Below are 20,074 nucleotides of genomic sequence, written 5' to 3' on the forward strand. Positions count from 1 at the left end.
TCCCGAAGCGCCCGGGGCGGGCCCGGGGCGGGGGCTCGGCCAAGGCCGCGCGGCCGGGTCATTGGCCAGTGTCGGAGGCCCCCGACCCCGGGGCCGGTGCTTTAACTTTTCGCCCTTTTCACCTTTCTGTAAAAGGCTGCCGTGGAAAGTTTGCGCCGTGTCGCATTTATAATTGGTGTGGAAAGGAGGAGAGCACCTGGAAAAGCCAAAAACAAAATGAGACTTCCCAAAAGAACAAAGGCCGCGGGTGCAGAGGGCGCGGGGGGGCAAGACCCGATTCTGGGGCGCCACGCGGCACAGGCCCAGCCCCCGTGTGGTCGCAGCCGCGGGCTATAAATCTGCACGCCGCCATTTAAACTCGCCGCGTGTGGGCACAAAGGTGAGGAACGGCAGCCCTTGGGCTCCGCGGCTTGTCTGCTTGTGCCCGTGTGTGCCCGCCGCCCCCGGTGCCACGCACCCGCGCCTTCCCTTCCCGTGTGCACCAGGCGCCCTGGGCCCGAAGAGGCGGCCGAGCCCCCGCCTCCACGCTGCCTTGCAGCAGATCTGCCGAGAACACCTTCGCATTCAAATATCCAAATAGATTCGTGGTTTTTCTTTCCTACATTCTAGATGACAAACTATCCACACTTGCCCAAGCCATTTGACTCACCTGTGACCTCCTGTTCGTTTGCCACAGGAGGACCTTCCAGTATAGGTGAGTTCTTTGATATCTCTTGACAGCCCAGAGATATCAATGGAATGCACCAGCTTTCCAATGGCATAATATGACCTTTTTAAAGTTTTTTTTTTGCAAGGCAATGGGGTTAAGTGGCTTGCCCAAGGCCACGCAGCTGGGTCATTATGAAGTGTCTGAGACCGGATTTGCACCCAGGTCCTCCTGACTGCAGGCCCGGTGCTCTATCCACCACCACCTAGCCGCCCCATTTTTATCCTTTAACCACACCATCTTCCTTCTCATCAGACATTTATCCAGCGACATACTTTACTCCCAGTCTCTTCAACAGCTGCTTGTTTGTAGTCAGAGGTCTTTATACCTGCTCTGTACCTCAGTATCATCCTCTGAGTATTCATTGTTTTAAACTCTTTGGAGACTACAATGTTCAATGAGTCATGGCCATAGGACAACCCTGGGTAGACTATTGATATATATATTTTTAATTTAAGGCAGTGGGGGGTTAAGTGACTTGCCCAAGGTCATACAGTTAGGCACTTATTAAGTGTCTGAGGTCGCATTTGAACTCAGGTCCTCCTGACTCCAAGGCCAATTCTCTCTCCACTGCACCACCTAGCTGCCCCCAACTATTGATATAAAGATGATTCTATATTACTCAAACATCAAAGTCCTGGATATGCCTGGAAAAGAAGAAAACAAAGAGGAGAAAGGCAGCAGGATTGAATCAGGTCTGTACAGACTTGGGCTTGAGCTGACAAAACTTTGAGGGAGAATGTAGAGGGAAGGAAAAGAGGTCAAAGACATGGGAAAAAGAAATCTCAGTTATACTCATTACTTTGGAAACATCACACACCGATGACCTATATGCCTACTTTTCCAGCTATAAAAAATTTTCATTCTAGTAATGTACATGTTCCTTATTAAAGTATTAGGAGGGAGGAAAGAGATGACAGTATTCTATGATAGATTGATACTTTATCATCACACAATTAACTGAAAGATGTTAAGAACACAAAACCCTACTATGCTATATTGTTTGTGGAAAAAAACTCAAGGAAAAAAAAAATCCAACCCCACCTCCCCAAAAAACCTGAGTAAAATGTTGCCTTAGAGGTCTCCCTCCAACAGGATATGTCTGATGCAGATGGAAGGAAGAAACTCCCACCCCTATTAATGTGAAACAGCACACACCAAAACAGAAGACCCAGATGCCTCTACTGAATCAATTAACCAAATGTGTAAATTAGGTGATGGAATTCTTAATTTGAAAGGGTTAAAATACTTTGATCATTGGACAAAGATAGATGACATCATACAGGAAATTTCTTATACATGGTTGAAAGAATCAAACAAGAAGCCAGTTTGACATCCTAGAATTTATAATAATAATATTTGTCTTTTCCTTTTTTTTTTTAATTTAAGGCAATGAGGTTAAGTGACTTGCCCAATGTCACATAGCTAAGTAATTAAGCATCTGAGGTCAGATTTGAACTCAGGCCCTTCTGTCTCCAGGGCCAGTGCTTTATTCACTGTGCCACCTAGCTGTCCCTTGTCCCTTATTTTCTTTGCTTTTGTTTTTTTAGTTTTTTTTTTTTGCAAGGCAATGGGGTTAAGTTTGTACTTCATTTTCAAAGAAGACCACAACATCAGGGAGGTGATGCCATGACAAGCATATGAATTTATGAGTGAGGGGGAGGGCTGTGCTAAGTCACCAGCCCCACTTTCTCTGCCAGAGCTATCTGGGTCCAGTGGCCAGAGACAAATCAGGATGATTGGAGACAACCCTGGATTCCAGGTGATTAGGGTTTTAAGTGACTTGCCCAAGGGCACACAGCTAGTAAGAAGCAAATGTCTGAGGCTGGAGAATCCAAGGCACTGCTCTATCCACTGTGCCACCTAGCTGCCCCTTCCTACAATTTATAGATGCAAGTTGACTGATTAGGTGACTTCAGTGCTCACAAATGGTCATTCAGTTTTCAGCAAGACTTGTATTAAGAGGGAACCCACTAGGGGCAGCTAGATGGCACAGTGAATAGAGCACCCAGAGTCAGGAGGACCTGACCCAACCTCAGACACTTAATAATTACCTAGCTGTGTGGCCTTGGACAAGTTATTTAACCCCATTGCCTTGTTTAAAAAAAAAAACCCTAAAAATAATTTTAAAAAAGAGGGAATCACCACTACGTCATGCTTCTTTGAGGCAGCTCTCATTGTTAGCTTTTCCTTACATCTAAGATCTAGTGGAAAAGTTCCATCATGTTTCTCAAAGGGGATTGCTTAAGAGGAGAAAAGATGCATATTATATCTCCCTTTAGACTATGAGCTCATGGGGGCAGGGGTTATTTTTTTGCCCTTTTTTGTATCCCCCCCCCCCCAGGTACAGTGACCGGCACATATGTGCTCAATAAATGTTTGTTGACTGACTGACTCTGTAGTACTGGATTAGTAATATTTAATTTGGAGAAAAGAAGACTTAGGAGGATTTAGTTTGTTGGGTTGTTTTTGGATGGTATTTGCAGTTGAATTAATGTGAAAGGATTCTTGGTAAGGAAATAATTTCTTTGAGGAAGCATTGAGAGGGGCCTTAAGAGTTGAAGTCAGTTTCCCTGGATCATCTAGGCAGGATGGCTCAGAGATGGGACTCCAAAGATGGAGACCATTATGTCAACCTTCAAATATGGTGGTCACATAAAATTCAACATGAACCACAAATATGTTGATTCTGACAGACTAATGGATCCAACAGTCTAACACAGGATAGAAAATGATTATAGCTCATGCAAAATAGATGTGCCCCTTCATAAGGTCTTATTGTCATGCAGTTAAAAAAATAGGATGTATTCTTTTTTTTTTTAATAGGATCTCTTCTTGTGGGAGGAAGCACAGAGCAGCTTCTCCAGGTTTTCATCATCATGCCTCCCAAAGACCCAATGGAGAGTGGGAAAAAAACAAAGTTCAGAACAGTGACCCTTTGGGGAGGACCCACAGGTAGGGGTGAAAATGTGCAGGAAAGATGCCTGGAGATCTCTGGGAACTCTTGGGTCAAGTGGACACAACTTGTTGTAGAGGAGAATAAAACTGCCCAATTCGAAGAGTGAGCCATTTCCATTCCCAAGAAGCCAGAGACAGCTCCATTTCCAAAAATACAATGAATAGCAGTAAAAATGAAAGCTTAAACCGTCTTATCCTTTGAGAGAATCTGACCCAATTAATTTAATTCCTGCCTTTGGATCCTGATAATATCCTTTAGAGAAAAGTCTTATGCATAATATTAAAATGCAAAGTTACTCTTTTTTTTAAAAGAAAGATCTTATTTATTTTGAGTTTTACAATTTTCTCCCCAACCTTGCTTCCCTCCCCCATCCCCCACAGAAGGCAGTCTGCTAAGTCTTCACATTGTTTCCATGGCATACATTGGTCTAAGTTGAATGTGATGAGAGAAAAATCATATCCTTAACAAAGAAAAATAAAGTATAAGAGATAGCAAAATTACATAATAAGGTAAGTTTTTTTTTTTGATTAAAGGTACTAGTCTTTGGTTTTTGTTCAAACTCCACAATTCTTCCATCACAGAGAGCCCCAAATTGTTCCTGATTGTTGCACTGATGGAACGAGCAAGTTCATCAAGGTTGAACATCACCCCCATGTTGCTGTTAGAGTGTACAATGTTTTTCTGGTTCTGCTCATCTCACTCAGCATCAGTTCATGCAAATCCCTCCAGGTTTCCCTGAATTCCCATCCCTCCTGGTTTCTAATAGAACAATAGAACAATAGTCCTCCATCACAAACATATACCACAGTTTGTTAAGCCATTCCCCAATTGAAGGACATTCCCTCAATTTCCAATTCTTTGACACCACAAACAGGGCTGCTATGAATATTTTTGTACAAGTGATGCTTTTACCCTTTTCATCATCTCTTCAGGGTATAGACTGGTCAAAGGGTATGCACATTTTTGTTGCCCTTTGGGCGTAGTTCCAAATTGCTCTCCAGAAAGGTTGGATGAGTTCACAGCTCCAAAGCTACTCTTAAAAACAGTTGTCTTTAGTGCTTAGAGAGGGTATTTAGCACACAGTAGGTACTTGGGTACCTAGTAGGCACTTAATAAATATGCTTATTGATTGTTGACCAACTGTCCAATTAATACATCATGGAATACAAATATGGTGAAGTCAAAGGTCCCTGATAATAGGTACCATTTATGTGGATTGAATAATGATAATAAATTGACAATATTGAGCATTTGTAGAACACTGTAAGGTTTATAAAGATCTTTATCATCTCATGTGATTCCAAGGGAGATAAGTGCTCGACTTTTTACAGGTGAGGAAACTGAGGCACAGAGAGAATAAAAAACTTGCCTAGGGTTACCCAGTTTGTGTCTCAGGCAGCATTTGAATTCATCATCCTGATTCCAGGTCCAGTGCTCTATCCACTGAGCTACCTCACTGCCTGATCCCAAAAACATCCAGTTCTGAATATTAAGGTCTTTTCTCAATATCATGCTAGAGTCACTAAGGAATAAGAATTTCTCTAGTGATACCTTTAGCATAGTCCCAGGTAAGGAAATTCCTTTTACTAATGTAGATTTGGCAGTTTAGAGTTTTAGAAAATTGGGGACAGACCCTATTGAGCATCAATTCAAAAGATTTTTGATCTCAGGACCCTTTTACCCCTCTTAAAAATTATTGAGGGCTCTGAAGGAACTTTTTTTTTATGTGGGTTATATATGTATATATTGATATTTACCATGCTAGAAATAATTATAATAGCTAGCACTTAGGTTTGTAAAACACTTTACATATATGATCTAATTTAATCCTGACAAATTTGGGAGGTAAGATCTGTTTATTATCCCCATTTTACAGATGAGGACAACAGAGGTTAAGTGACTTGCTCAGAGTTACACATTCAACAGGGAGGCATGGTACTGGAGTGATAAGCTACTTCTATACCATAGATACTGCAGGAGCTCTTCCTTTGCCCAGGGAAGAACAGATCATCAATTCTTGTCTCATTGTAATGATAATTTCATTCTTCAAAAGATGTAAAAGCAATATGAATACTTACTATTTCTGGCTCAATTTTATTTCAGTAGAAAAGATGAGGATCTGCTGTGTGTGTGTGTGTGTGTGTGTGTGTGTGTGTGTGTGTGTATGTGTATGAATGAACACTCCAAAAGATTTGTGGTAGAGAAGAAAAGTCAGAAATAGTTTGACATAGATTTTAGGAGAGAATATTTGAAAATACTCTGTGAAAAAAATTGGTAGGATTTCATAGCTTAATAATCTGCCTAAACAGTAAGCTAGGGAATGGAAGGCTCTTATGATTAAATTCTAAAAACATAAGGGAAAATTATTCCAGGGAACAATAAAATGGGAAGATACCTAAGGAGATTGATGTGGTTATACAGGAATATCATTGATTTGGTCAGATTCTTTTTTTCAAAGTAGAAGCAGAGCCAGGTAACTGACAAATACAAAAGAGGAAAAACACTAAGAATGGTGATTTGACTTCATTAAGAACAAGCCATGCCAGACTAACCCTATTGCCTTTTTTTGGAACAGGGTTACTGGACTGCCAGACTAAGGAAATGCTTTAGCATATAGTTGGCCTACCTTTCAGCAAAGCATTTGACAAGGATTCTCATGAGTAATATTGTGGAAGGGATTGTTGGTTTCCAGTCCCAATATTTTGGGATCCTGTTGATCAGATTTGTGCCCTACTTTCTTCATATTATAGGAATTTTTAACCTGAGGGTTAAGGTCAAGACTTTTAATACTAGATAGATAACTCTTAACTTGGTCAGCCTAACATTTTATCTTGCACATTTAAAAATACTATTCTGAGAAAGGGTGCATGGTCTTCAGACTTCCAGAGGGGTTCAGGACATAGATAATATGAAGAACCTGTGTGGTAGGAAATGAAAGAATTGGACTAGATCCTCTCTAAGGTCCCTTTTGATTTCAAAATTCTCTGATTCTAGCATCTTTCTTTGGATGTATCTTGTTTTACCTGGGAGGCATTAATGGGCAGAGCACTGGATCTGGAGGAAGAAAAAAACCTGAGTTCAAATCTTGAATCAGATTCTGTTAACTGTGTATCTATAGACAAATAACTTAATCTCTCTCAGTTGGAGTTTCTTCATCTGTAAAATGAAGTACTAGCTTCTCCCTCCCAAGGCTGTTGCAAGGATCAAGAGATAATACATTTAAACACTTTGTAAACTCTATAATGCTATATAAATGCTAGCTATTAGTGTTTAATTGTATTATTGTATATTCTTAAATTTTGCATACTAGAATCCATTTTTACCTGCCCCACTGGAGCTTCAAAAAGACTTAACCATCATTTTTTTTTTTTTTTTTGGTGAGGCAATTGGGGTTAAGTGATTTGTCTAATTTGTCTGATGTCACTCAGTTGAGGTCAAATTTGAATTCAGGTCCTCCTGACTCCTGGAGGAGTCCTTCCTAAGCTTCTTCCTTCATGATTATTATTTTTTTTTAGGTTTGTTTTTTTTTTTTTGCAAGGCAAACAGGGTTAAGTGGCTTTCCCAAGGCCACACAGCTAGGTAATTATTAAGTGTCTGAGGTCGGATTTGAACCCAGGTACTCCTGACTCCAGGGCCGGTGCTTTATCCACTATGCCACCTAGCCACCCCCTTCATGATTATTTTTAAAGGTATTTTTAATACAAATATTCACTTCACAAATTAATGTGTTATTTATTGGGAGATTTGCATTTTTAGCTCATAAATTGGCTTAATAATGTTTTAAGAGGAGATTTTTCTGGTCATCCATCAGATGTCACCTTTTTATCTTTCTATGAAGACTTTTTCTTGTTGCTTAGTTACTCAGTGAAACCAATCCCCTTACATTTTATTTTTACAAAACTAACATCATCAGAACTGTCTCTGTTCTCCAGAGGACTCATCAGCTCATAAGGAGATAGCTTTGGTTAGGGATTTTAAGAGTGTTTACTAGCATCTATAGGACAGATTGCTCCTTAGGGGTTTCCAAAACTCCCCTCAAGAGGTGGGGAGTAGTATCTCAGATCATGCTCTGGTTTCCTATTAATTGGCAAAAGCCAAAAATCAACAAAGCCAAAGGGACCAACAATGAGTCTCATTCAGTTTTTGGAATGATTGTAAATATTTAAGTTGTTTCAGGGTATTGGAAGGAACTGCAGTTATACAGAGAAAAAGAAGATACTTTTCTACTTCTGTTAATTATTTCCTGTCTATAGCTCATTTATACTTACTGCTTTGCTTGTTGTCTCTCCTATTGCACAGAAAACATGAGATACACAGGCTTGAAGAATCCACCCCGAGTGTTCACATGAATTATTTGTGTCTAATCTGTGATGGATCTTTCCCAGCTTGTATTGTTCTGATCAGTCACAGTTAGACATACTGAAAGTCTCTAATATAGTGATATTGTTTTGGGCATCTTCAATAAAAGACACGAATCAAATTAACAAGACTAACTCTTGTGCCCACAAACGAGCCAGAGTAATGGTAAAGTTAAAGCCAGTTCTCTGTGAGACCTAGAGAGTTTTATGCTGGCCCAGATTCTGTTCTGATTTAGTCAGTGGACACATCTGTTGGTGAAAGTATTGGAATGATAGCATGTGGCCCTCATAACTATGGAGGGTCAGGAACTTGGTCAGAAGCTTCTGTAGCTGGTTAGCCTTCTTTATAATGCTTTATATCATTAAAATGAAAATCTGCTTCTGTTGTATTAAGATTTTTTGTGTATTAAATTCATGGTGAAGGAAAAAAAAGATGTCCATATATCTATATCTAAACCTAATCTGTAACTTTTGGGGGGGCATTGCAAGGCAATGGGATTAGGTGAGTTGTCCAAAGTCACATAGCTAGGTAATTATTAAGTGTCTGGGGTCAGATTTGAACTCAGGTCCTTCTGACTTGAGGGCTCATGCTCTATCCACCTATCTGACCCCACCTAATCTATATCTGTATCTCTCAATCTCTATCTCCTCATGTTTATGTCTAATAAATTTTGATCTAATAAATGCTTGCTTAGATTAAATCATGCAAATGTGAAAGGAGATCTCTATTAGAGTGGACAGGGATGTGAAATATATACTTATTTATATTACATGATATACTGCTGTTATTATGTTATTTCAGTTTTGTCAGGCTCTTTGTGATGCTGTTTGGAGTCTTGGCAGATACTATAGTGGTTTGCCATTTCCTTCTCCAGCTCATTTGAAAGATGAGGAAACTTTCGGTAAACAAGATGAAGTGACTTTCTTGGGATCACATATCTAGTGTCTGAGGTCAGATTTGAACTCAGGGAGATGAGTCTTCCTGGTTCCAAGTTCAGTGCAACCACCTAGTTGCCCATAATATATGATATATTATGATATTAAATAATGTTATAGATTATTATATCAATATATCTTTATCAATGTCTTGAGTGAAGGTAGAGCATATGTGCTTATCAAATTTATCCATAACTCAAAGATGAATATTCTGGATGGTAGATGCAGGATCCAAAAGATTTTGACTGACTGGAATGATGAGCTGAATCTTATTATGTGAACTCTAACGTTTTTTAAAGACTCCATATATACACACACATATATAAAAATGAGAGAAGCTTAATGGTAGAACATATCAAAAATACTTGGGAATTTGAGGGAATAAAAAACTCCATGTGAGTCAACCAAATGATAAAGAGTTCAAGAAAGTTGATGCCATCTTTCCTGTATTAACAAAGGTGCTGCTTCCCAGGCTTGTGTTGCTCAGAACAAACTTAGAGGTTGGTTCTGGGCACCACATTTTAGGAAGGACATTGATGAACTGGAGAAAGATAGCCAAGATGCTAGAGGGCCTCCTTTCCATGGCATAGGCAGATTCATTGAAGGAATTGGGTGTTTAGCCCAAAGAGGAAGGGACTTGGGAGGAATATGATAATGGTCTTTAAGCATTGGAATGAACTTCATGTGGAACAGGGACTGACTAGACTTGTTCCATTTGGCCTAAGAAGGCAGAATGTATAACTAGGATTAATGTGAAGAAAAACTTTCTGATAGTTATAACTGTCCCATAGTGAAATGGATTGTGTTAGGAGTTGGAAGGTTCCCCTTCATTAGGGTTTCTTTTTTTTTTATTTAAAGATTTTATTTATTTTGAATTTTACACTTTTCCCCCTAATCTTGCTTCCTTCCCTCCCTCCACCCCCCAAAGAAGGCAATTTTGTCAGTCTTTACATTGTTTCATGGTATATATTGATCCAATTGAATGTGGTGAGAGAGAAATCATATCCTTAAGGAAGAAAAATAAAGTATAAGAGATAGCAAGATCAGACAATAAGATATCAGTTTTTTCCCTAAATTAAAGGTAATAGTCCTTGGTCTTTGTTCGAACAGCCACAGTTTTTTTCTGGATACAATGGTATTCTCCATTGCAAAAAGCCTCAAATTGTCCCTGATTGTTGTGCTGATGGAATAAGCAAGTCCATCAAGGTTGATCATCACCCTCATATTGCTGTTAGGGTATAGTGTTTTTCTGGTTCTGTTCATCTTGCTCAGCATCAGTTCATACAAATCCCTCCAGGCTTCCCTGAATTCCCATCCCTCCTGGTTTCTAATAGAACAATAGTGTTCCATCACATACTTATACCACTGCTTGCTAAGCCATTCCCCAATTAAAGGACATTTACTTGATTTCCAATTCTTTGCCACCACAAACAGGGCTGCTATGAATATTTTTGTACAAGTGATGTTTTTACCCTTTTTCATCATCTCTTCAGGGTATAGACCCAGTAGTGGTATTGCTGGATCAAAGGGTATGCCCTTTGGGCATAATTCTAGATTGTTCTCCAGAAAGGTTGGATGAGTTCACAGCTCTACCAACAAGGTAATAGTGTCCTAGATTTCCCCACAACTCTTCCAACAATGATCATTATCCTTTCTGGTCATATTGGCCAGTCTGAGATGTGTGAGGTGGTACCTCAGAGAAGCTTTAATTTGCATTTCTGTTCATTAGGGTTTCTTAAAGAAATGTGGAATAGTTATTTGGTAGATAAGTTTTAGAGAGAATTTTCAGTTTGAGTTGAACATGATGCCTCTGAGACTTTTACCCAACTCTGTGATTCTGATTTTTAGGTTTATAATTTTATTTATTATAAGTTATTTTCTAATTATTATAAAAATAAAATTATTATGAATATATTATGAATTAAAATTTAATTTTAATTTCAAATAATTGGATCATAATTTTAGGGTTTTTTTAGTTTTTTTTTTGCAAGGCAAACGGGGTTAAGTGGCTTGCCCAAGGCCACACAGCTAGGTAATTATTAAGTGTCTGAGACCGGATTTGAACCCAGGTACTCCTGACTCCAGGGATGGTGCTTTATCCACTGTGCCACCTAGCTGCCCTGGATCATAATTTTAGATGACCTTCAGATGTTATCTCATTTACTAGCAAAGAAACTGAAGAGCAGTCAAGAGTTCTAAGGTATCCTAAAGATTACATAAGTAGCATAATTGTAAGAGGCACCACGAACTCCTATTCCAGTTTTTTCAAAGAATTTTCATGAATATTGTCTTATTTCATTCCCACAATAAACTAAGTCACTTAGTTTGTGAATTCATAGGGTTTTTAGAAGAATCAGATGTTCCTATCCATTTTCCCTACTATTTAGTAGCAAATACTTTTCTAAATGAATAATCCCATGGTAAACTGTTGGCAATGCCAAAGAAATAAAAGACATTTTATGTACAAAACATATATTTATTAAAGATTATTTTATAACCAGCTGGACCTTCAAGCAGGAAATCAAAAATTAGAAGACAACAAGCACTTCAATTTTCTTTCAGATGCATATAGAAGAAAGATTGGATCTTGATTTGGACTGATGAGTTGTCTTACATCCATGATCTGTAGACAGACAAGCTCCAGGATCTGTAGAACCACTGTGTGATATAGCAGTAAAAGTTACTTCTAAGCTTTTGCATGATATAGAGAATGAGTCCATGCATTAATGTTGCACCACCAGTTACTCAGTTCCAAGGAATTCTAAAGGAATGATTGGTGGAGAAATGAAGTGTGAAATGTTGCTCCAAAATCTAATTTTAGGATCTCTGAGTATTATAACTGATATTTGGGGGCAGTGTGGGGGGGTTCTAAGGAGTGTGGGGATGGGGGGGTACCATGAAGGAAGATGAAAAAGCAGGAGGGGTGGAGGTTAGGGCTCTGTCTGACCTTATGATTGACCTAGAAAATTGGAGGCTTGCTCTCCTAGTCTTGGATGGGGTCAGTGAGATTTCTTCTTTCTATTGTTTCAGGGCTGAGGGTAGCAAATAGCAAATAAAAGAATTAAAAGATGCTATTTTGCTTTTACAAAGTCTGAATTCATTAATCCTTCACTTTCACAGACCAGTATCTAAACTGGCAAGGTATTTTTTTTTAGATGCACCAAGAAGTCTAACATTCTCTGACAGCTTTTGTTTAGAGCTTCATATATTGGAATATCTTTAAAAGATTGATAATAATAATAATAACAGCCAGCATTTATATAGTATGTTAAGATTTGAAAAAGTTATTTTTTTATCTTATTTTTCATTTATCTTTATTATCTTATTCTCCCAACAATCCTGGGGGGCTGGCAGGTATTATTTTTATCCTCATTTTGCAGATAAGTCAACTGAAGCAGACAGAGGTTAAATGACTTGACCAGGTTCACAGCTAGGAAAAATATATGAGGCCAGAATTTAAACTTAAATCTTTTTTACTTCAGATCTAGAGCTTAATTCACCATACCACCTATCTACCACCAGCATACAAAGCCAGACAAGGGACTAAATAAGGCTGTGCTACATAGGTAATCACTTTTTTTTCTCCTAGATATAGAAATTGGAGATAGGCCATATAATTACTGCCAAACTATCAAAGCTGAGACTAGAACCCAGGTCTCCTAATTCTCAATAGTTTTTCCAATTGGATGTTATGCATGCTGATCTCTCTCTCTCTCTCTCTCTCTCTCTCTCTCTCTCTCTATCTCTCTATCTATCTATCTATCTACATACCTATCTATCATCTATCTATCCATCCATCATCCATCTATCTATCTATCTATCTATCTATCTATCTATCTATCTATCTATCTATCTACTTATCTATCCATCCATCATCTATCATCTGTCTATCTATCTATCTATCATCTATCTATCTACCTATCACTCTATCTAACTTCAAAATTGGAAGGCACAAATTTCCTCATCTAAAAGATTATTGACCAATCTTAATGTAGACCTTTAGATGGGTGAATCCTTGAAAGAAAAATGACTAAAAGTTCTGTTTCTAGACAGGGATTTGTGTCTTTCAGACCTCCTGAAGCCAGTATACTTTCCATCATTCTTAGGAAAGTGTTTCCTGACCTTCCACCTGCAGCAGCTGGGCAAGATAGCAGAACTGGCCATGTCCTTGGAGCCAAAGCGCCAGTTAATGTAGTGCCTATAGGCACAGTGGCGGAGCTGGTTGTTCAGGGCATCAGCATCCATTTCCAGGAAAGGTTCTTCATAGAGCAAGATGAAGTGTAGGGTAGACCTAGAGAGGATCAGTTTCTCAAATGGGGCTGAGGTAGTGATGCAGGGACCCTCCTTCCTTCGGCAGCAGAGCTCTTCTAGGAACTTGTTGCTTCCTGGGAGTTGGGATGGCTGGCAGTGCCCACAGTGGCACCACTCGGGTTTTTCAGGGGATGGAGAACTTGGCTCTTCCTGAAGTAGTTGCCTTTCTTCTGAGGGTGTAGGGCTAGGACTGAAGTCAGGGTGCAGGGACAGTTTGTTCAAATCTATGGAATCCTCTTGAGGTCTCTGCAAAAGATAAGGTTCCAGAGTTATCCAAAACGATATCTTCCCCATCTAACTACTTAGGAGATGGTTTTCTCCATTTGTACTTTCTTAAGAGATAGGGGAACTGAATTCCTCACCTGTCTCCCTACAGACACATATCAGTCTCATTTGATTAGATAACCATTCATTAAATTCAAAGTGTTTTGCTGGGTGCTAGAGAAGAAAAATGACAGGCTCTCTCCACTTCTTTACAGGTGGAGGACTATGGTGCTGAACACTTCTTATAAAGTCAGACTTTTCCGATATATTGTTCACTTTTGCTCAACTGATTTTTCCTCCTGTTGTTTTTTTTTTTTTTGCAAGGCAAACGGGGTTAAGTGGCTTGCCCAAGGCCACACAGCTAGGTAATTATTAAGTGTCTGAGACCGGATTTGAACCCAGGTACTCCTGACTCCAGGGCTGGTGCTGTATTCACTATGCCACCTAGCTGCCCCTCCTCCTGGTTTTTCATTCTTATTTGTTGTTATTCCTGTGCAATCAGATAATACTTCATTCTTTGTACTGGTATTTCCAGTGTCAGAGAGTCTGACATTTATCAGGCACTTAATAAATTGTTCATTTATATAAATTGTTAATTATTTAATGGATTCTCAGAAAAGGTAAAAAAGCCAAGCAACACCCCCCCCCCCCCCAAATCCTATGTCCCATAAACTTAAGTGACTTAAGTGGTTTAACTTACTGGAATTTTTTCACCCTCCATACTTTGCAAACTTTCACTTAGAGAGTCTTCATTTACCATCCTAATGAACGGCTCGTCCACAAAGGAAATATATTTTAAGGTCTAGAATAAAAAAGATGAGAAAAAAAGGACCTATTAATCATTATGGACATTTAGCAGATTAAGATCCTCTAGCAGATGTGTCTGTAAAAAGAGCATTATGTCCAGGGCCTTAAGTTCTTAGTGTGAATACCATCTTGGCCACCTCTTAGTTTGTGATCTTAGGCAAGTTACTTCCCCTCTCCAGACCCTCACAGGGCTTCCAGTTCTTCATTCCTGAAACATCATAGCTACTTAATGAATACTTATTAATTAATTGATTGATTAAAACGAGAAAGTGTTGGATTAGATGGGGTGTTGACTCTTCCTTTCACGAGAAAAATCACTTTACAATTATTCTCCAAGGACAAATATTTCATTCACTGGTTTTTCAGTTGTGTTCAACTCTTTGTGACCTTATTTAGATTTTCTAGGACAAGATACTGGAGAGGGTTTGTCATTTCTTTCTCCAGGTCATTTTAGAGATGAGGAAACAGGCAACAGAGTGAAGTGACTCACCCAGGGTCATTGTCCAAGACCCAATTTGAACTCAGAAAGATGAGTCTTCCTGACTCTAGGCTCAGCATTTTATCCACACTGTAGCACTATTCAACAGTCCAAGGGCATATCTTAATTCTGTTTCATCTCCTGAGATATGGAGACCCAGTTGCAGGTTTAATTATGTCCATTCATTCAACTCCCCAGTTTGTCTATGAGTCAGAAATGGAGTCCAAATAACTTGACTATTGGTCTCAGACATAGACCATGTTTATTTACTGCTCACAACCTAACTTGATCACATCTCCAAGTAACACTTATAAACTACTGAAATAATTTGTATTTCATTTATTAGTACTTTAAAATAACTCCCAGAATGCTGTAAAATAGCAAAATGAAATATTTAGAAATTTCTGATTTTCTCTCCTAAATCCACCCAATAATTTCATCCTGATTAGGTTCTTTTTTTTGGGGGTTTTTTTTTTTTTGCAAGGCAATGGGGTTAAGTGGCTGGCCCAAGGCCACACAGCTACGTCATTATTAAGTGTATGAGGTTGGATTTGAACTCAGGTGCTCCTGACTCCAGGGCCGGTGCTTTACCCACTGCACCACCTAGCTGCCACCGATTAGGTTCTAAAGAAGTATTGGGTGTTTTTTTTTTAATAAAACTGGATGTTTAAGGTTTAAAAAAATCTGTATAATAGATAGTGAATACTTCTTTCAGCCATACCATAAAGGAAAGATATCTATGTTCTTGGATTAAAAAAAAAAACTGGAATGTTTTTCATGTAATTGCTTGAGATTTAACTTCACATATACTTATGCAATACTTTATACAATACCATAATATTAAGGCTACCTTGCTTCTACTCTGTGTTTATGTTGTGTGAATTTATTTATTTATATTTTATCTCAACATTTTACTGACAACTTTACTATAAAGAGCACAACTACAATGGGCTGGCCACATTGTTAAGCTTGCCCAAAAGACTATTTTATGGAGAACTCACACAAAGTGAGCACTCACAAGGGTCATGAGAGGCAATACAGGGATACCCTGAAGGTCTTTCTTAAGAACTTTAGAATTGGGGCGGCTAGGTGGATAAAGCACTGGCCTTGGAGTCAGGAATACATGGGTTCAAATCCGGTCTCAGATACTTAATAATTACCTAGCTGTGTGGTCTTGGGCAAGCCACTTAACACCATTTGCCTTGCAAAAACCTAAAAAAAAAGAACTTTAGAATTGATTGTTCAGCATGGGAGACACTGGCACAGGACTGCTCACCATGGTGTGCCTTCATCAGAGAGGGTGTTGGGCTTTATGAGCAAGACAGAATTGAAGCAGCTCAAAGGAAACAGGAGATCCGTAAGTTTAGTATAACCACTCAAGTTGTTATCATGGACTATTTGTACCAGTCCTGTGGTAGAGTATTTTGAGCTCGTATTGGGCTGCTCAGCCACAATTGTGCACAGTGTAACTCAGCTCTAACATAGTAATGTCATTTTGTAAAAGGTTGATAACAAAGGACAAGAACCAACAACCAATCTCACTCTTTAGAAATTAACTTCTTGAGGGCAGATACTATTTTTACTTTTTCTTTGTGTAATGAGGATCTGACCCATATCTAAACCACCAAAATGGGATCACCTACATGGGGGATGCTGGGGGGGGGGGGGTCTACTTCCGAGAGACAGGAGAACTAGTGCATGTATGAACATTCAGTGTTGACCTACCTTGGGGTTGAAAGCAGCATTTTTCAGTAACCACATAGCTGGAACTATCTATATTTTTAAAACAATCTGACAGAGCATAGTCTAGGTTTGAAAAACCTGCAGTTGCATTGACATCTAAGGATGAAGGACTTCTTCTTGTAGATGATACATTCAGTAAAGGGATAGGATCTGAAGGTCACCTCCCTCACATTTCCCTTAGGTCTTGAAAAACAGGCCTGAGTTCCCCAACCTCCCCTTCCCCTCCACCTTCTGGTCCATTTCAGTTCCAGGTAGAGTAAGTGACTTGGGAGTTCAAGTCATGAGCATCCAGGAGTCCAGGAATTCAGGCCAATCTAACAGTGAAGCCTGAAGAAACAAGGGTCTAGAATGATAACTAAGTGGGGTTTTAGATCTGAACAGTCAAACAATTGTGAGCCTAATCTCTTATCCTCAAGTGGTATAAAGGCCTAAAGTGTTAGAAGAATGGTTGTAAATATATTCTGTGTAACTTTGAAGTAAATATCCCCCTGATGTTTAGTGTAAATAGAATTAGGGGACTCTTTGGGTTCTCATAATGAAGGACATAATTGGTGAGGGCTTAAGCCAACCTCAGAGAACAGAGACTCCCCAACCTCAGAGGGATACCTGAAAACCCTAGGGGGAGAGAGCAGATATAAAGAGCTGGCCTTTAGACAGTAGAATTAAGAAAGGCAAACCAAGTTATAGTGCATTTTATCCTCAACAGCAAAGTAGGTGTTTAATGAAGGTTTGGTCGGGGATCTCATCAATATGGATGAGCAGCTTCCATAGCAGCTTCAATCTAATAAGGCTGATTCCTTATCCTAAGAGCTTCCCTCTTGGCCAAATTGCTTCCCATTGCCCAGATTAGTCATCTGTGAGTAAAGAGTGAAGTTCAGTAACCCATAGGAGATCGAACCAAGGATCCTCGTGTCCTTTATGAGGTAAAATCGCCCTCTGATGCTTACCAACTTTCTAATCTTGGACAAGTTACTTAACTTTCTGGGTCCTCAGTGTTTTCATCTGTAAAATAAAGGGACTGAATGATATGACCCATGAGGTCACTTTTAGGTCCAAACCTAAGAACTTCTGGGTACCAACTAACCTTTTTTTTTCTTTTTAGATCACATCAGTATTCTGTCATTAAGTTGAGAAAAGACAGTCATCCTTACCGACCTGGGCTGGACAATGGTCTCATATTTTTTTTCATAATAGTATTCATTGACAGAACAGGGCTCACAGATCTTACAACAGGAATAAAACCAAGATCGACAGCATTTCGTTGTGTACATCTGAATAAGAAAGTCAATCAACACTGTGGCCTAGAGGAGAAAGGGAAGGCACAAATCTTAGAATTTTTCTTGAACCAAAAAGTTTCAGAACTGTAGAAAATAAAATTGCTTACCAGACCAAAGTAGGAAATAGTGGAGCCTATGTACACAATCAATTGGATAATGTCAAATTTTCCTCCCTTAAATAAAATGAAAAAGGTTATTTAAAATTCAGAATGGAAGAATCTGGGCCCAAACATCACAATTTCCCATGATGGAGTGTCACGGGATATATATCTATTGAATGGCAGAAACTGACAGAAGCATTAAAGTGCTCATGGGAAATGTCACAATAAGACCCAGCTGACAGACAGGCTGAGAGGGATTAAAAGGTTTCAAGGGTTTTGATTTGCATGTTCTTTGATCTTCTGTTCCAGATTGGGTCTATTTGGGCCTAGAGGAAGCTTGGATTTTAGAATTTCCTCCTGAGCCAACCCAATGGAAGAAAAGGCTTTTTTCATTTAGAAAATGAAACTTTTGAACCAGCTAGCCCACTACAGATTTGCAAGATTGTTTTGATTGGCACAGCACAAACCACTCCCCATTGGGCTTTTTTTATCCTATTGCCCATGTGCAGTAATAATTGGTTCTAACTTTTAGCATCAGGCATGATGGGAAAAATGGGAAAAATAATATTTCAATTTTAGTTTATCAGGGTTGTTATTAATGCTCTGTAGACCATATTATTGCTATGTGATTGTATTCAATAGGTCAAACCAGAGGGATGAATTCTAAATGAAGGAATTCTCTTTTCTTTTTTTGTCTTTTGGTTTTTGCAAGGCAATGGGGTTAAGTGACTTGCCCATGGTCACACGGAAGTATTAAATGTCTGAGGTCAAATTTGAACTCAGCTCCTGCTGACTGTGTCCATGAAGGAATTTTCTTCTCTTATGCTGAAATAATTTTCTCTGCAATCCTGGGAAGAATGTGTCAGTGGTATGACTAGAAAGCAGGTCTCTCTGACTCTGACTCTAACTCTTTAGTTACTAAGCCATACTATGTTGCATGAACTTTTTTTTAATGTTATGTTATTTTATTTTTTTAAATTACATGCAAAGATAATTTTCAACATTTATCTTTTTACAAGCTTTTGAGTTCCACATTTTTCTTCCTCCCTCCCTTCCCTCCCCCTCCCCATGGCAGTGAGTAATATGATATAAATTATACGTGTACAATCATGCTTAACATATTTCTGTATTAGTCATTTTGTGAAAAAAGCATCAGAACTAAAGGGGAAAAATTATGGGAAAGAAAAAAAACACAAAACCAATTTTACAAAGTAAAACTAGTATGCTTTGGTTTGCATTCAGACTCCATAGTTTTGTTTTTTTCTCCCATGGATGTAGATGGTATTTTCTATCACAAGTATTTTAGAGTAGCCCTTGATGAATACAAGAGCAATGTTAACATCATCACTACTATTATTCTAGTAAGCATATTATAATATATTAATTATATATTAATAAAATGACTAAATTATTATGTAATTAATATAACAATATAAATATAAAATTAATATGACATTAATCTAATTTATAATGCATTAAGCAGAATTTCCTTAAATCAAATGTTAACTGGGCATTGCAGCACAAGCTACTGGGGAGACTGAGGCTGGTGGATCAATTGAGTTTGGAAATCTTGAGTTTCAAAAGGACCAAAGCCAATGGAGTATTGGTTTTAAGTCTGATACTAATATGGTGAATCACCATGCCACCTAAGAAGAGGTCAAACCAATCTAATTAGGGAAAATGAAGCAAGTTAAAGCTTCCATGCCCTCAAATAGAGGGATTAGGTTCAGAAGTAGCTGCTGCACTTTCCATCCTAGAAAAGATAAAGTGAACTAGTTTCAAATTAAATGAACAGATAAATTAATAAACAAAAATGAATAGACAAATAAAGAAACAAATGCATAAATAAAGGAGCATTGAAATATTAGCATTTCCTGGGGTGGCTAGGTGGCGCAGTGGATAAAGCACTGACCCTGGAGTCAGAAGTACCTGGGTTCAAATCCAGTCTCAGACACTTAATAATTACCTAGCTGTGTGGCCTTGGGCAAGCCACTTAACCCCATTTGCCTAGCAAAAAAAAAAAAACCTAAAAAAATATTAGTATTTCCTTGCAATCTTTTCTGTGATTATTAATTAGAAAGTATAAGGTTATTTCTTTTCCAATTTATCATGAGAGCCAGCTTGTTATTACTGA

The 20,074-nt window shown here is 38.6% G+C and overlaps 1 protein-coding gene and 1 long non-coding RNA gene across 3 annotated transcripts in view; one reads left to right on the top strand and one right to left on the bottom strand.

Moving 5' to 3' along the window:
• The first annotated feature begins 24 nt into the window (after window positions 1-24).
• On the top strand, window positions 25-19,325 carry LOC141501546 (uncharacterized). Of its 2 annotated transcripts, XR_012472265.1 has the most exons (4): window positions 25-379; window positions 610-694; window positions 3,533-3,661; window positions 17,665-19,325. It is a non-coding gene; the product is annotated as an uncharacterized LOC141501546 (long non-coding RNA). The 2 variants fall into 2 exon arrangements; XR_012472264.1 differs by lacking the exon at window positions 17,665-19,325 and having other exon boundaries at window positions 3,533-9,842.
• The window catches only part of LOC141501545 (P2X purinoceptor 7-like), a 42,786-nt gene continuing 34,173 nt past the window's right edge, over window positions 11,462-20,074 (bottom strand). Inside the window, exons 10-13 of the mRNA XM_074205608.1 lie at window positions 17,947-18,012; window positions 17,714-17,863; window positions 14,235-14,336; window positions 11,462-13,516 (exon numbers count right to left, since the gene is read on the bottom strand). Coding sequence (XP_074061709.1) covers window positions 12,959-13,516; window positions 14,235-14,336; window positions 17,714-17,863; window positions 17,947-18,012 — 876 coding nt within the window. The 3' untranslated portion in view covers window positions 11,462-12,958. The remainder of the gene's footprint in view (window positions 13,517-14,234; window positions 14,337-17,713; window positions 17,864-17,946; window positions 18,013-20,074) is intronic.

This window comes from Macrotis lagotis, chromosome X (assembly GCF_037893015.1).
Source record: "Macrotis lagotis isolate mMagLag1 chromosome X, bilby.v1.9.chrom.fasta, whole genome shotgun sequence".
Taxonomy (NCBI): Eukaryota; Metazoa; Chordata; class Mammalia; order Peramelemorphia; family Peramelidae; genus Macrotis; species Macrotis lagotis.